This window comes from Mauremys mutica, chromosome 2, assembly GCF_020497125.1.
Source record: "Mauremys mutica isolate MM-2020 ecotype Southern chromosome 2, ASM2049712v1, whole genome shotgun sequence".
Lineage (NCBI taxonomy): Eukaryota > Metazoa > Chordata > Testudines > Geoemydidae > Mauremys > Mauremys mutica.
This window is the reverse complement of record NC_059073.1, coordinates 117,296,467-117,314,723: the sequence shown is the minus strand read 5'-3', so window position 1 is coordinate 117,314,723 and position 18,257 is coordinate 117,296,467. Positions and strand designations below refer to the sequence as shown.

The 18,257-nt window shown below is 44.7% G+C and overlaps 1 protein-coding gene across 1 annotated transcript in view; it reads right to left on the bottom strand.

Annotated features, from left to right (window-relative positions):
* LOC123363196 overlaps positions 1-18,257 on the bottom strand; it is a 315,703-nt gene that overhangs the window by 166,148 nt on the left and 131,298 nt on the right. Inside the window, exons 13-14 of the mRNA XM_045004078.1 lie at positions 17,009-17,129; positions 14,273-14,512 (exon numbers count right to left, since the gene is read on the bottom strand). Coding sequence (XP_044860013.1) covers positions 14,273-14,512; positions 17,009-17,129 — 361 coding nt within the window. The remainder of the gene's footprint in view (positions 1-14,272; positions 14,513-17,008; positions 17,130-18,257) is intronic.

The window sequence follows — 18,257 nt, the reverse complement described above, 5'->3', positions numbered from 1 at the left end:
AAGGTAGTTAAATTGCAACACTTTGGTGCACTGTGTAATTCACACCCCTATAATCTGCGCTGAAGGGCAGTGTAGACATGGCTTAAATGTTTTGTTTTCAACCAACATTTTTCACTGTTGTGGATTTTTGTTTTTTGATGAAAAGTCAAAATTCCCTCTCCCCCACCCCCCACAGCGTCAAATCCTTGTGTTCCATCCTATAAAGCATCCTAAAGCTAAATTTTCTAAGCTACTCCAGAGTTTAGATCAATAATAAATAATAATAATAAAGTTTGTGCTCTAGTTTTCTGTTTTGTAGTTATTAAAAGCATCTCAATTCTTAGATAGATGCTGACATATGCAAAATAATGTCTTGGAAAGTGTTAGGTTCACCATATTTTAAGAACTAATACCTTAGGTCATGTTAATCAGTTTCTGATATATGTAGTTTTCAAAAGGCACTTCAGGGAAGAAAATTGTGGGCATGACTAATAACAAGGATATGAACTATATTCTTCATATATATCTGAATCTGAACATTACCAAAGTATTTCACCATCATATACGTTTAGGAAGCTTTAAATAAAAAAATAAAAAAATAAATTTGCCTCTTTCCATGAATTGAGCATTCTTTTTTCTCAAGCAAAAAACTTCAAATGTATTAATTTTGTAGATATATTTATGAATGCCAGCCCCAGCTACATGACTGCATGATAAGTGTCCTGAAACTTCAAGAAAAGGCACTAAATTTTTCACAGCATTTGTGTTTCATTTTCAGGGTAGTAAAAATATGGTGCCCTTTTAATAATGAATAATAGATCTCCCAGTTTGATTTACATGCATGGATTAAATGTCATATTTGAAAAGTTGCTGTTTTATTCATATTGGATTTCCCTCAAGTAAAACAAAATGGTAGCCAGCTACTGTTGCAATATTGCTGCCTTTCCACATTGATACATAAATATTAACTGCTTGATATACTCTTTAAACTCTAGAGATCTGTGAATTGTTCTGTCAGCAACTGCAAGCTTTATATGCATACAAACTGATTTAGGGCGATCAAATGTTCCAGGTACATAGGGAAGTTGGGGCAGAAGTACACCTTCAGTACTGCCTTGTAGCGCTAATACATTTTCACGAAAGTACAAAGCCTAGAATGTTGGAAAGGCACTCCACCACAGTCCCCTGCTGAATTGAGACACCCAGCAAATGCCAGCATCGAAGCAGTTAAAAAATCACTTCTGAGAGCCAAATACCAATAGAATGGTTTTCCTTTTCTCCATGTGTAAAATCACTTCTCACAAAAGGTGCTGGACTGACAGCCTTGGATACTACAGTCCATTATTATTAATTAACCTTTCCAAGGGGTTACTTATGAGAAGTCTGATATATTTATTGTGTTATTATTAGGGCTGGTTGAAAATTGTCCATCTAACCACATTTTTCAATGGAAGACTGGGCTTCTGATTAAACAAAAAAAATTGTGGAAAAGTGTTTGTTCCCCAGAGAAAATTTTGACTTTTCATCAAAAAACAAAAATCCACAACAGTGAAAAATGTTGGTTGAAAACAAAACATTTAAGCCATGTCTACACAGCCCTTCAGTGCAGATTATAGGGGTGTGAATTACACAGTGCACCAAAGTGTTGCAATTTAACTACCTTATGTGGATGCTGCTGGTGCAAATAAAAAGGTACCTAGTTTCTATTAGCGTAATCACTACATTAATGCAAATTAGGTATCTTTTAGTTTGTGCCAGTAGCATCCACGTAGGGCAATTAGACTGCAGAACTTTGGTGCGCTCTGCAGTTCATACACGCATACGCTGCACTGTAGCATAGTGTAAATGAGCCTTTAGATTAATAAATGTTGCCGTGGCGCTTCAAGGGAGTTCTAGTTTGGATCCCTGATATCCTATTCCCCTCTATGGGCTGATTTCCCCTCTCACTTAGCTGCCGTAATGCATCATGGGAGATGTAGTTCAGACAGGGAGCCAATATGATAGAGTAGAAAGGGGCATAAGGCACACAAACTACAACTCCCATTGGACATTGAGGCAGCATTTCAGAATCTAATTTTTTGGTTTTCAGCCAAAAATTGTCATTTGAAGTTTTCAGGTTTTGATTTCTTGCTAATTTGTTTCTCAATTTTGTCAAAACTTAAAAAAAATCTGACCTGTTCTAATTATTATAATGTGAGCTAAATTTGAAAGATAACTTATCCTGGCACCATTTTTTGAAGATTTAGTTAATTGCATGGAAACTGCTAATATTTAGACTAACTACCTACTTTGTGCTTACTATTAGGTAACCAGATGTCTACATGCTGTCATTTTCACCCGCAATTAACAGCTACCAGAAGTTGTTAAAAAAAAAAATCAGGCCTTGTATTTACTTGATAAAAATTAGATGTAGTTTTATTCTGCTACTAGAAATTGAAGGAGAAAAGTTTGTCTTTTAATTTTTCAAAGAAGTAAATATTTCAGAGACTGGCCAATTTTTGGTTTCATTGAAGTCAATGAGAATTTGGCCTTGAATTCAGAGGGAGCAGGATTTGACCTGTACTGTAAGGTTAGCAAGCAAGCTAAAATAAATAGCTATTAAATACAGAGTTAAAAGGCAATTTGAAGAAAAATATTATTTAAATTAATAAAAACCATTTTTCCTCATTAAAATTGGACTTTTGCCTACTATAAATATTTGTTTGGGGTCCACAGGTCATTATTTATTTGAAAAATAATGAGAAGATGTGGTTGGAAGTTGCTAACATTACACCAGTTTTGAGACACATACACAAAGAAACAAAAACGCATTGTTCTCAGTGAACTTTAAACACAAAGTTATTTCCCTGAATATTTAGGCCTTGTCTACAGTGAGATTTCTACCACCAGGCTAGTTGCACCATGGAAATTACACTGGTGGAAACCTCTAGTATAAACACGGGGAAGCTAGAACAGTGGCTTTGTTCCCAGTGTAGAGAAGGTCAAGTAGAACTTGATAATACTTGTGTGTGAGCAATTATGCATCTACAGAAAGTGTGTGTCCAATCAGGAGTGCAATACACATTTTTCATGTACTTTTCTCTTATAGTCCTGGCAGAAGCCAGGAAGTGTGCAAAGGCATGTCAAAATTTTAAAAACAAAACCAAAAAACTGTTAACCGACTAAACTTTTTTTTAAAACTTCAGACTAAGTTCAGTTCACTTTACAATTCAGGTAAAACTTCAGAACAACTCTTATTTCATCCAAACCAGTTTGTTCAACCCCAGTATTAACCCATAAAAGATCAAACGGAAACACTTGCAGGTTTCCTAAAAAATCAGGGCCTACAGGCAAGTTACCCTCACATCACGCATTTGACAGGTTTGCCTAAGTCAGTACTGTAAGCAGCCATCAGGATCCATAATCACATTTTGTCCATGTTTGAGACATTACTTAAAAAATAAAATCAGATTCCTGTGATGGCCTGACATTACTTAAAGCAAATTAACATTCAAAATGAGAGTTATTAGGAACCATTGTCTAGTGTAGTCAAGGGTCATTGGGGGAGGTGGGCTGAAACTAAAAAGGAGGACAGTGAATGAGAGGAAAGGAGTGGAACTCGCAAGCTCAAGCAAAGAACATTGATTAATGAACAAAAAACATTTCTGAAAGGTCAGGTGTGCAAGTCAGACTAGCCCTGAGGCAGATCTAACTTACATGACCAGCACTTTCTGTACGCAGCAGGTAACCCATGCTGACACCAACTTTGTCGACATTACAGAGTTATTATTTTTGGAAGGATGTAGCGTTCTGGAACAATTTCTCTAATATATTAGGTAAAACCAAGCTTTTGTTCAATACCAAGCATGCTGCATGCATGTGTTATTTTTCACCTTGTTTATATACTATCATTATTAGGGGCAATGAAAACAAAACCCTACTCTTCATGTGTAAGTTCTTGTATTTCCCCTCTATATCCCAGGGCAGCAACTTGGTACATCATCTTATTCTGAACCTAGCTCCCTTTGTCTGGACTCTCCCATCAAGAACTCAATACTGAAATTGACAATATTTACATTGGGAGATTTTGTGGTAGGAGTCTATTTTTGAAGAATGAAATTCATTCACCCATCTTACACTGCATACATGTTAAGGGTATTTTTTGAACTGTAAGTGTGCAGAGATACCACTAGGAAGGAATGCAATAGCAGCAATTTTTAGAGTAGTAACATACAATACTTTTCCTGTCTTTTATACAATGATGAAGGTTACTTCACTGGGGCATAATTGAACCAAGCCCCCAGTTCTGACTGGACTTCAGTGCGGAGTTGAACTCCTATAAATTAGGATAGAATTGAGTTGAGAAGTATGGAGAAGGTGGCAATGAATGCATATTATGAACTACTGATAGGAAAACTTGAGAGCAAATGCTTCACAGAAAGAGTTAAAAGTAGAGAGAATTGCCCAAAGTAGCCTATGCAGACTAATAATCCACCCTTAGACAGTTATTAAGGTGTTGGTATTAAGAACTCTCTTTTATCTGAAAGGAAACTCATAGAGAAACCAGCTCCAGTGGACACTAGTTAAAGCTAACCCTGTCTGAGAGGTTCCTTTGTATTGCTGAGCAGCTGGACAAAAGAAGGGTTAACAGTTACCTGAAATATCCCATGCTCAGTATTGAGAACAATCAGGGCTGTGTAATTTTGAACACAGGAGTTTCCCAGTGTCAGGAAGAACAAAGGAAGAGACACTATGCTATAAGAGGCAGAGAGGCCCAGAGTCATTTCACCATATCAGTACACTTTTCTCTTGTAAACAAGATCTCAAAGAAGGCAGCTGGTTTCTGGCTACAAGTACAGACAAACTAAACGGGGCATGTGTATGTATTGTACTAAGACTAGGAAATATCCTGAGCTCCTGTATCACTAACTTCTCTTTCAATGAGAAAGTGAGCCACTTCAAAGCACCCCAAATTGCTACTGCCTGGCCCACCCAAACAACATGTTTGAGAATAAATATTTGGAGATTTTATGCTTATGAGCACCTGGTTACCACACATACCTTCAGTCATCTGGAGATATTTAGAAAGGTAAGTGTGGCGGAATCAGCGGAGATATTCAGGAGGCATTTGGACTCCTGCACACAAATATCAATCCAAACTGAATACCAGCTGGCCACTCCTATCCATGAGTCTATCTAATGTCTCTGGCAGCTGCTGTGTTCTCTTCTCTGATGCTTTCTTCTCAAGGCTGTACCTAGCTGGTGTCTTGGCCTTGGAGATATTTTTCCCCAAGTACCTACTTTAGAGGGGACTACCAGGACAATGTAGATGATCTTCCCTCTCCTTTCCTCCTTGGGGATATCATTATGGTTCCAAGGATCTTCTACTTCCCTTTGTTTGGGGTGGGAATCACCAGCCAAGGAGTCTCTGAAGAGAGACAGCTGGGCAACTGGAGAAGAGCCATACTCTTCCAGAGATGGGTCCAGGCTGGTGAGGGTTCTGCTTCCTCCTCTCCCCTTTAAGTTTGTGAGGAAGAACTTGGCAGCCATACAATTCACACACCATCTAAACAAAGGCAGGAACTGACCATGTTCATAGATCTGTGCCTTTTTTTATTTTTTAACAGAGGATTCAAAAGCAGTATCCTCTGAAGGGATAGTGTCGCCCTAAGGATTAAATCTGTTTGTTTGTATAAATATATCTTTTCTTATTTGACTATTTGATGTAATAGGTTTATAGATTTATATTAAAATAAGTTTGGCTGTAATGCAAGAGACCTACCTACAGGCCAAAACCCTGTATGTTAAGCTAATACGAAGTTAACACATTTTGGGACCCTTACCCAGAAGAGTAAAATTAGACAAAACACCCACGCAGATGTCTAGAGACCTTTGCCTGAACCAATAACAATGGAGGGTGGAAAAGAGGGATTTTTGCTCACAAATCTAACAAGTACAACACAAATGCGTACATACCTGTCATCCATACGCACATACACACTAGCCTATGGAGTAAGTGTACCCTAATGTTTCCGTGGGGGAAGAATAAAATTTGGGCATAAGAGGAAGGATTTCCGATTAATGCCCTATAAAAAGGCGATGCATCTCACCCGCCATGAGAGAGGCAATCTACCCACCTATCTACTCCTGTCTACTCTTCATTGCCTCCACCTTCAACAACGTATCAATGCTACCCATCTACAACGGTTATTAACTATTAATAGGCCGTACTTTATTTCTTTTCAAACTTTAAGTTTAAGGTATCTAGGCTAAGCTTGTGCTTATTTCAGTTTAAGATTTATAAAGCTAAGTAAAGAGAGTAAACAACTCTGCAGTAGCTTCCTCTGTCAGAGGTGTGAAAACGGTACTGCCACAAGCGTGGTCTTGTATCTTCCAACACTAGGTTATTAAAACAGAGTGTGAGTATTAACCATGTTTGCAGCTTATAATATTGTATTATCATCTGCATCTCTCGAATAACAGTAATACAAGCGTAACTCTGTAATTCTAACTGTTTTACCATTTGATTACTATTTCATTGATTTTAATAAAAGGCCTTTATGACTATATCTGTTTCAGTGTAAGCTTCCTGTCATACCCCCGAAGGTCTGTGAAGCCTGATTCAGGACAAACTTTATCTTCTGATCAAACAAATTGGCGAGCCAAAACCCATACTAATTAATATCCATAATTATTATTATTAATATCATTATTAATATTATTAATTAATTTAAATGATAACATTAAATTAAATTAAGTGGATAAATTAAATCAACACTACTAACACACCCCAAATCAGGCTACAATAGTATCAGCATTATTAGCCTGCATGGGGGTGGTCTATAAACTGATTAATTTAACAGGTCATGTGCACTGATGGAAGCTGTCTTTTTAAGGCAGAACAGCAATACACTGCACCTCCTCAAGTTGGACAGTTCCTTGCACAGTTAAAAAGAGGAACCCTACATTTACATTTCAAATCCATTGTCCAAGGGAGCACAGCCACATATGTTGAATGTATAGTCTTCAGCAGAGCTGGCCAGCTATGGGAAAACCATCAACCTTTGTTCAAGTTAGACTGGCTGTTCTGTTTGACCATATTTGTGCCCCTTTTTATTCATGGTCTGGGTATGCACGGATTTTCTTGATACCAGAATCCATATTCACATGCACACCAGGTATAAAACGGTTACTCACCGTTGTAACTGTTGTTCTTCGAGATGTGTTGCTTCTATCCATTCCAGTTGGGTGTGTGCGCGCCGCGTGCACGTTCGTCGGAAGATTTTTACCCTAGCAACACTCGGTGGGTCGGCTGGGCGCCCCCTGGAGTGGCGCCGCTATGGCGCAGGATATATACCCCTGCCAACCCATCCGCTCCTCAGTTCCTTCTTGCCAGCTACTCCGACAGTGGGGAAGGAGGGCGGGTATGGAATGGATAGGAGCAACACATCTCGAAGAACAACAGTTACAATGGTGAGTAACCGTCTTTTCTTCTTCGAGTGATTGCTCCTATGCATTCCAGTTAGGTGATTCCCAAGCCTTACGTAGGCGGTGGGGTCGGAGTTAGATATTGCAGAATGCAAAACTGCTGAGCCAAAGGCTGCATCAGCTCTGGACTCTTGGACCAATGAGGCAAAGGTGTGGACCGAGGACCAGGGAGTTGCACGACACATCCCCTGAAAGGGTATGTGAGCCAGGAAGGCAATCGAGAAGCCTGAGCCCTGGTGGAATGTGCAGTAAGGTGGCTCTATGGAACATGGGCCAAAACACAGGAGGTGCGGATGCACAATGTCATTGAAGATGAAATCCTCTAGGAGGAGACAGGTATGCCCTTCGTCCGGTATGCCGGTACAATGAAGGTTTGGGGGCGTTACGAAAGGGCTTTGTCCGCTCGATATAGATTGCGGACGCCCTACGGACGTCTAGGGAGGGCAATTGTTGCTCTCCTTGCGATGAGTGTGGCTTCGGAAAGAAGACCGGAAGGAAGATATCCTGGTTGATATGAGAGGCCGACACCACCTTAGGGAGGAAGGTCGGACGTGGTAACAACTGCCTTTGTCCTTGAGGAACACAGTATACCGTGGGTCCATTGTGAGAACCTGAAGCTCGGCGACTCGTCTGGCCGATGGAAAGGCTACAAGGAAAACTGTCTTCCAGGACAGGTATATCAACGAGCATGTTGTTAGTGGCTCGAATAGGGCAGCCATAAAACTGGTTAGAACCAGGTTGAAGACCCAGGTCTTGGCGGGGGCCAACTGGGGGGGGTATAAATGCTCCAAGCCCTTGAGGAACCTAGAAACCACAAGGTGTAAGAATACGGAGCGGCCACTCTCCGCTGGGTGGAAGGTAGAGATGGCTGCCAAGTGTAGCCTTAATGATGATCGCACCAGGCGCTGCTGTTTGAGAGACCAGAGGTAGTCCAAGATGGAATGGATCGGGACCTCGGCGGGAGAAACATTGCGTGTTTCGAAGCAGCAGGAGAAATGCTTCCACTTGGCCAGATACATTAACCGAGTGGAAGATTTCCTACCACCCAGGAGAATCCTGTAGAACCGAGGCAGAACAACGTAATTCGGATTGGTTTAGCCACGCAGAAGCCATGCTGTGAGGTGCAGGGATTACAAGTCCGGGTGGTGAAGCTCGCCGTGATCCCGCGTCCTGGGGTCTGGGCAAAGAGGCAGGGGAATAGGGTTGGCTACCGACAGGTGTAGCAATGTGGTGTACCAGTGCTGCCTGGGTTACGCTGGAGCGATCATGATCAGGTGCGCTCTGTCCCTGCGGAGTTTTAGCAGGACCCTGTGAACCAGCGGGAACAGTGGAAAAGCGTACAGCAGATGGCTCATCCACGGCATCAGAAAAAACCTCCAAGACCGAGCCTGGGGAGAGGCCTTGGAAAGAGGAGAACTTCTCTCTCTTTTCGTTCTCGCGAGAGCGAAGAGGGCTATGCGGGGAAAGTCCCACTTCCGGAAAACGGAATGGATAATGTCCGGAGGAAACGACCACTTGCGAGACAGGAAGGATCTACTGAGGCGATCCGCCAGCTGAAACGCCTGGTATACAAGGCAGACTGCTCTCAGCTCTCGGACATTGATGTGTAAGGCCAGCTCTTGAGCCGACCAAAGGCCGTGAGTGCAAAACTGATCCAGGTGAGCACCCAGCCGAGAGATGGGGTGTCTGTCATGAGGGACCCCGAGGGGTGAATGGAACAGCATCCCTGGATACACCAGGGAGGGCGCTGACTCCCGGTCAAGGGAGCCTAGGATGCTCGGGGGGAACGAGACGACCATGAGTATGCTATCTCTGCCCGGGTGGTACACCAAGGTGAGCCACGATTGAAGTGGATGTAGGCAAAGCCTGGCATGTTTGGTTACAAACGTGCAGACAGCCATGTGACTCAGGAAACCTAGGCAAGTGCGAGCCAAAGTTGTTGGGAAGGTCCGTAGACCTTGTACAATTGTTACCATCGCCTGAAACCGAGGCTGAGGTAAGCAGGCTCTGGCGAGACTGGAGTCCAGGATGGCCCCAATGAATTCTATTCCCTGTGTGGGAATCAGAGTGGATTTTTCTATTGATCATCAGGCCTAGACACAGGAATAGGTCCGTGTCGATGCCCACATGACTGGTAACTTGGGCCCGGTGGTCCCTCGAATGAGCCAATTGTCTAGATACAGAGAACGTGTATCCGACGGTGGCGAAGAGAGGCGGCGACTACAGCCATGCACTTTGAATACAGTTGGGCTGTATAGAGGCCAACCGGGAGGGCCGTATACTGGAAATGATGACGGTAGGCCCCAAACCGGAGGTACCTTCTGTGTGGAGGAGAAATGGCGACGTGAAAATACGCGCCCTTCATATCGAGGCCGGCCTACCAGTCTCCGAGATCCAAGGATTGGATGACGGTCCCCATGGGTACCATGCGGAACTTAGCTGTATCGTGAACGTGTTGAGTTCCCGCAGGTCTAGGATAGGTCTGAGACCTCCCTTCGCCTAGGGGATTAGGAATTAGTGGGAGTAGAACCCTTTGCCCCTTTCGTCCTTAGGTACCTCCTGTATAGCTCCGATGAAGAGGAGCGTCCGCACCTCTTGCAAGAGGAATCGCTCGTGAGAGGGGTCCCTAAGAGGGACGAGGATGGGTAGGCTTTTGCCCCAATTAGCGGTTAGAAGGACCCTAATTTCGGCTCCTTTGGGGTCCTGATTGACGCCTACGACTGCGTAAGCCACGCCCGCTGGCAAAGTCCTGCCTTTGTCTAGGCGCACGGTAAGAGCGGTGAGGCTGGGGACGGAAAGGTCGGCGCTGAAGCACCGGCGTGTGCATGCCGAGAGACAGCGCAGTGACCCTGCTGCCCTTTAGGCTTTGCAGCTTAGGGCCAGTTTTTTTTTTCCAGAGAACAGGCCTTTGCCATTGAAGGGCAAGTCCTGTATAGTGTGCAGCAGCTGCGAGGGAAGGCTCGATAACTGGAGCCATGAAATGCGCCTCGTGGCAACACCCGAGGCCAGAGTCGTGGCAGCGGAGTCAGCTGCATCCAACGAGGCCTGGAGGGAAGCTCTCGCCAGCTTCTTCCTTTGTTCCAGGAGGGCATCGAACTCTTGACGGGAGTTCTGAAGAACCGACTCTGTAAATTTGCCCACCGCCACCCATAGTAGCGGCTAAGCAGGGCTTGCTATATTGCTACACAAAATTGCAGGGCCCCCGCTGAGTACATCTTACGGCCCAGTAAGACCATTTGCCTAGCCTCCTTGGATTTAGGGGCTGGTGCCTGCTGGCCATGGCGTTCCGTCCCATTGAGGGACTGGACGACAAGGGAGCGGGGGGGGGGGGAGATGTACATATAGGTACTCGTACCCCCTGGAGGATACCATGTACTTGCGTTTCGATTAGAGGAGGGCCCGAGGAGTATGGTCCTGCCCCCGCCTCATCTGGGGAGGAGGAAGAAGAAAGGCCAGGGACAAGCGGGTCCTGTGTGGACTCGCGCTCCTGGACGACCTCCTGATCCGGTGGGGTCTGGGAGCCCGGTGGCTGAACCGGGGCTTGCTCTGTACCGGTCGGAGGGGGACGGCTAATTGTCGCCTCTGGCACCCAGAGCTCCGACGGAACGGAGCGAGATGGGATCACCGGTACGCCTCTGGCGTGGTAGTACGCCCAAGGTGACTAGAATGACCACTGATAGTTCTCCTGGAAGACTCTGGAGGGCACATCGGAAAACAGAGTACTGTGCATATGAAGTGTCCGCACGGGACAACACTGATGCGTGGCTAGACGGCCCTGGAGGAGCTGAAAAGCCCTTGGTAGAGTCTCCCTCTCTAACTGACGTCGCTCGACGCGGCACTGGGGATCGGTACTGGGAGACATACCGGTACCGAGAACGGGACCTGCCACCGGAGCGGTGCCGGGCGGTCGACTGAGATCGCGAGGCTCGATGTTCGGGAGTGGCTACGGGAGTCCCGGTGCCTGGAGCGGTGCCGGGAGCTGGATCAGTGCTGAGTGTACCGGGCCGCGAACGGGACGCTGACCGGTGCCACGAGTACTACTGGTACCGAAATGGAGAACGGTGCCGAGACTGTGAGCGGCGTCGGGACCTCGATCGGTGACGGGACCGAGAACGTCTGCGGGACCGCGATCGTGAACGGTGCCGCTCTGCGGTGCCGACGGAGGGTGATCTGATCAAGGCAGGCTTGCCGATCGACTATATAACCCACACCGGCAGTGCCAGGGGTTGAGGCAGCGCAGACGCTGTCATTGCAATCAGCTCCCTCGCCGTGGAAACTGTCTCCGGCGTGGAGGGAATAGTGAGCTTGACCACAGCTCACGCCGGGGAGCTTTCAGGCACCGGACTTGACGGCTCTTGCGTGGCCGGGGTCGACGGTGCCGGTATTGTCGGTGCCACGGCGGTCCAACTTAGTATAGCGCTCGGGCTGCGGAGCAGGGCTCTGACGCAGCTTAATATTGAGCTCAACCACGGCTCGCACCGGGGAGCTTTCAGGCAGCGGACTCAACGGCTCTTGCGTGGCCGGAATCGACGGTGCCGCTATTGTCGGTGCCTCGGCAGGTATCGGGGCCGGGCGGTCCGACTTTGTATAGCGCTCGGGCTGCGGAGCAGGCGGCTCTGACGCAGCTTAATATTGAGCTCAACCACGGCTCGCACCGGGGAGCTTTCAGGCAGCGGACTCAACGGCTCTTGCGTGGCCGGAATCGACGGTGCCGCTATTGTCGGTGCCTCGGCAGGTATCGGGGCCGGGCGGTCCGACTTTGTATAGCGCTCAGGCTGCGGAGCAGGCGGCTCTGACGCAGCTTAATAGCGAGCTCAACCACGGCTTGTACCGGGGAGCTTTCCGGCACTGGACTCGATGGCTCTTGCGTGGCCGGAATCGACGGTGCCGCTATTGTCGGTGCCTCGGCAGGTATCGGTCCCGGCCGGTCCGACTTAGTATAGCGCTTGGGCTGCGGAGCAGGCGGCTCTGACGCAGCTTAATAGCGAGCTCAACCACGGCTCGTACCAGGGAGCTTTCCGGCACCGGACTTGATGGCTCTTGCGTGGCCGGAGGCGATGGTGCCGATATTGTCGGTGCCACGGCAGATATCCGTGCTGGGCAGTCCGACTTAGTATAGCGCTTGGGCTGCGGAGCAGGCGGCTCGGACGCAGCAGGAGTCCTGTGCCTCTTCATCCTCCAGGAGAGGGATCCGTGCCAAGTGGACATCGGTGCCGGCGACGGCCGGTGCCGGGAGGCCTTGGTGGTACCAGTGATCCGGTGCCGAGGGAGCGCTTCTTGAAGACTTACCAGCGCTCGGTGCCGAGAGCGGAGGCGTAAGAGCTGCCTCCCTCAGGAGCTACTTGAGACGAAAGTCTCGCTCCCCTATTGTTCTCAGCTTAAAGACCTTACAAATGCGGCACTTATCTGTCAGGTGAGACTCCTCGAGGCACTTAGGAGAGGATCTCTTGTCGGTATCGACTTATGGCCGGCCGAGCACGGTTTGAAATCCTGTGAACCGGGCACAGTACCCGGCACTGGGTGCGGGGAAGGGAATAAGCCCCAAACCCCTGTGACTATATACACAAACTATACTACAAACGAATAAAGTGAACTATCTATACAAGAATTAACGAGAGAAACTACGAGTAGCTAGGAAAGTGGAGGTCAGCTAAGCCGCGCTCCACTGTTCCAACGACCAACACGGGCGGTAAGAAGGAACTGAGGAGTGGATGAGTCGGCAGGGGTATATATCCTGCACCATAGCGGCGCCACTCCAGGGGGCGCCCAGCCGACCCACCGAGTGTTGCTAGGGTAAAAATCTTCCGACGAACATGCACGCGGCGCGCGCACACCCAACTGGAATGCATAGGAGCAATCACTCGAAGAAGAACCATTATTTGTTGTCTACTAATTACTATTTCCAATCAGAAAACAGAAAATATGACTTAGTGACCAATCTCAGACCTTAAATAGCCAGGAGTTGCAGTGAACTATTCAAAAACAACCCACAGCTTGAAAATTGAACATAAATACTACTTTGACTGTTAGCTCCTTGGAGCAGGAACTTTTTTTGTTCTGAGTTTGTACAGTGCCTAGCACGATGGGGTCCTAGTCCATGGCTGGGGATCCTAGGTACTACCACATTACAAATAAAACATAAGAGTAATGATATCACTGTTCAGTGAACAGTTCAGAACAATGAACACATTTGCAGAAATCAGCATCGATTCACAAACAGTAAAGAAGCCTATGTTTGTCAGATAATTTATTTGCAGCCAATGATTCAGCCAGCTTTAGACATTAGACACAATGCTGAGCAACTGACACACAACAATCCTGCCATGCACAGCATGCTTAGGAAAGAAAATATGTGTGCCTTAGTCACAAAAGACAGAATAGAGCCTCAAGTGTTTGGTCTTATTCCAAAATAATCCAAATGCTGCTTTTTTGGCAAATGGGGGTCAATGAAGCTAAAAACTCACAGAAGGATTTGAGCATTCATGTGTTTATATACACCCACTCATTCATTTATTATTCTAAAGCTATTTTACCCAAATCAAATTACATAGCTGACAAGCTGCATAGATAAGAAAGAATAAAAGTAAAATCTAAAATTAGCTGACAGCACTACATGATATAGTATATTATATATTTGGCACTTTTAGAGTGAGTGATGAACGTTACTTGGGGCGGGGGGGAATTGCACCTTCCTAAATTGCACCTTAAAACATTAAATAAATTACGAACATGATGGAATGTATTAAATATTTAAGCCTGAAGGGGAAGGAATGGATGTGTTTTACCTATCAAAGCAAAGAAAGCATATTTAAGAAGTGCTACTTACTGTATAGACACTTTGGTCGAAACAAATTTCCACGTCATAGAAGTTTCCATCGTGGCTAACTGGCAATGTCATTCCAGACCACTGTTGTTCCTTCAGTTCGGACCACTTAAGTACACTACCCCCTAGACGACTGAGCAAAGAAACCTTGAGGGTGTAGCGGCCCTTGGACACTTTGTCTTTGGCACCTCGTAGGCATCTTAATTGGATTTGAATGGGCTGAGGTGTTTTGGACCGGTCAACCTAAGGAGAAGACTAAGTTATTGAATTAGGTAGGAAGCAGAGTTTAACCATACCATTAGAAAGAATGAATTCCTCAAAAAATGACCCCCCAAAAGTAGACAATTCTTTTTGTTCGCCCTGTAATTATCTATCATTAGCAATGACAATAGAGGAAAACATGGGATGTGTAATTAGGGACATCAAAAGGCAAGCATGTGGATTGCACAGAAAATAAAAATAAAAAGTTAGCAGGTTTTTTTAAGCATGGTGTATTAATGAAGTGTGACACTAGAAACCATCAGTCTGCAATAATAAGCCAAATTCACAAGAAATCAACACCTCTAAAAACATAGCATGCCTTTTAAGACATCCATGATCGGTGACATGATGATCAGGCTGCAGGCACACAGTGAGAAACATGGCAGCCAATGTTTTTATATTAATTATAAGTCTTACCAAAGCTATCAGTGCTGTATAACACTCAGACTATCCTTTCTATCTTCTTATAACATACTCTTAGAATAATAATCAAAGTGCAACATGTGTAGAGTTTAATAATCACTCCCCACAGGCACCTTTATTCCAGGTCCAGACAAAAGGAAACATCTGCTGCTTGCTGTTGACAAGATGTTGTCTATGTTGCAGAATATTTAGTGTGGAGTAATGTTTCACTGTATTTTTGAAAAGCCCTTTCAGTGGTTATTCTGGACGTTAAGTGTATGTAGCAGATGTTGGCATTGTGAAATGGATACAGGTATGATCCTTGGAAGTTTGACTTGAGTAAGGATGCAGACTCAGAACCATATAAATGTATCCATTCCACTATGCCACCAAATACCTAAATAAAGACTGCAGGGTCAGGCGCATATTGGGGTTTTCTAGTTTGGCCTTAATATCGTTTTACAGCAATGACACAATTTCTGTAATAATTAAAATATATAACTCCAAATAAATTTATGTATTTTTCAGGGAATCAATTTATTTCATTTTATGAGAAATCCATATTATGAGACTCTTTTTTATTTTAATTTCATATGACACCACGGTCTATGGCAGTGGCTCTCAACCAGAGGTCTGGGGCCCCCTAGGAGGCTGCAGGCAGGTTTCACGGGGTCCGCCAAGCAGGGCCAGAATTAGACTCACTGGGGCCCAGGGGTGAAAGCAGAAGCCCCACCGCCTAGGGCTGAAGCCCTCGGCTCTGCCACCCGGGGCTGAAGCCGAAGCCTGAGCAATGTAGCTTTGTGGGAGACCCTGTGGTGTGCAGCCCCAGGCAATTGTCCTGCTTGCTACCCACTAACACTGGCCCTGGCTTTTGTATGCAGAAAAGCAGTTGTTATGGCACAGGTGGGCCGTGGAGATTTTATTGCACGTTGGGGGGGGCCTCAGAACAAAAGAGGTTGAGAACCCGTGGTCCATGGCATATTTTAGAATTAAATGGCTGCCTTGACTACTAAGTCTAGTAGTCTCCCAGTCTCAACCTACAGTAGCTAATAATATCCTCTTTAATCCTGTTTTGGATTTATTTTGGAAGTGATAGCATATTTCCATATAGATAGAAAGCTTCTGGAATTAAATTAAGCAGTTAAATAAACAGCTGAAGTTGTTAAACTTCTTTTGTTTTTCAATACAAACCATACTTAACAACTAATCTGAATGACAATTATTTTCAGTTTAATTAGAAAATCTTAATTAACAATGAAGATTTAACCTTAATATTTTTGGTTTCTGAATAATATATTTAAAAAAATTAACATCATGTGAATAAATAAGAAAATCTTTTTTAAACCTCAAGGCAGGATTACTGATGCAGGCAGGCTTAGTTATTAAACACATTCTAAATTAAACGCCTCTATGAATTTTATACTGAAATATATTTTGATAGTTTTGCATGCCAAATGTGACATTTTATATTTTAGATTCATCTTCTGTTGTAATTTTGAAAATGTCATACAAACAAAGATTTTGTCATTTACCAATGGAATTACTATGCATGGCCGGTTAGCCATCTCTTTTCTGGCTCTTCTGGTTGTTTCAAGTCAGCAAGCCATAAAAAATCTTTATCTCTCTGAAACACAGCAATTTGGAAGATAATCGAATAGTGACTGGGGGGCAGAAACGCCAGTCTGAGGAATTATACCACAATCTCTGTTGCATTTACAACCTCCCTCAAAGCGAGTGTCAGTCGAGTAGGAAAAGGAGATAGAAGATTCATCACATCTCAGGCCTGTCTCATTTGCATGGTGGCAGAGCTGCCTCATCTCCTACTGAAAGACTTTACTTGGCCAGCACTGACAAAGTGTTTTGAAGAACTCCAGCCATGCCCAAATGATTCATAGTTAATAGCTTTAGACATTCTATTTAAGCGTACGGTTACTTCTGCTGGAAAGCATATTTTTAAACCTGCTAAATCCTATCCTCTAAAATTACAACAAAAAAATCATGCAAGAGATTCAATATAATTGATCTAGTCATTTAGCAATTTGCACCAGGAAAAAGAGCACTCGTGGAGAACCTCACCTTCCAGCAAAGTCCTGCTGCTCCATTTGATTCATTATTCACTTCTGCGAGGTTACCAAACTTGGCTACAGTTTCATGTTTGCGGGCATTCTGTGCTACTTGCAATGGCTGACTTTCTATTCTGCATCAGTTACAAAGAGGAAGTGGGGGTGTGAAAAAAGAAATTGACTACACCATATAAATGAAAAGTGTTTGCCTTTGGAACTACATCACAATTTGATGTTTTCTTCAAGTATATTACAAGCCTTGCAGGGGACCAAAATAAATAATAAATAAATGGGGGGGGGCATGTTTCAATGCAGAGAAATGGCTAGGCTTTTAAAACTGGTGGCAGAAAAATGCATTCACATGTTTAATAGCACAACTAATATTTGTCAGGCTGCGACACAGGTTAACATACAAGCTTCTGGAGTTTCACTCCCAAAATATGAGCAAAAATAATGGATCTGACAGTAACCAAACTTGTACCAAAGCTCAAGTTCTGCATTACCAATAATAAAATACAATACCTCTATTCTTCTATTGTCTCCTTAAGGGCCAGATCCTCAGCTGTGATAATTGGAATAGCTATACAGAAACCAAAGAAGTCATGCTGATTTACACCAACCGAAAATCTGGCCCTTTGTGTCTGCAGTACACACACACACACACACACACACACACACACACACACAAATTGAGATAGCTGAGCATTACCATTCCTTCTTTATGCTAACCTTTTGCATAATTTAAGTAACACTTACAAGTAATGGACCAAGTCCCAAGGTGAGTTTTTATTCAGTCCTTACACAGACCAACAACGGCTCTAGTTCACCATTTAAGAACAGACATGCTTTGGGGCAGTGCAAAGCAGATCCACCCCAAAAGGAGCACTTTGAGGCATTCAGGGAGACAGAAGGCCTCCTGCACCAATCTGATGACACAGGAGGAGTGCACACACTGCTACACTATGCTACCTCATGGGATACAATATATTCTTCCTCACACCAGCAGCCAGCTTTGCTGGCCATGCATGAGGATGAGATCAGCACAAAGTAATGAGGGAGCGATCCCTGTCATTCTGAGCATGCAATTCTGCCCAGCCTTTATGTGGGCTACACAGACATGGGAGGCTTGTTAGTCCCTCCCCCTTCCCATGCACCTGCATAACGGCCAGGCTGTATTTGACCCTGAATACAAACCTCAGAATTTGTTCTAATACATTCAAGTGGCTGAATAACCTAGACAACATACAGTAGAACCTCAGAGT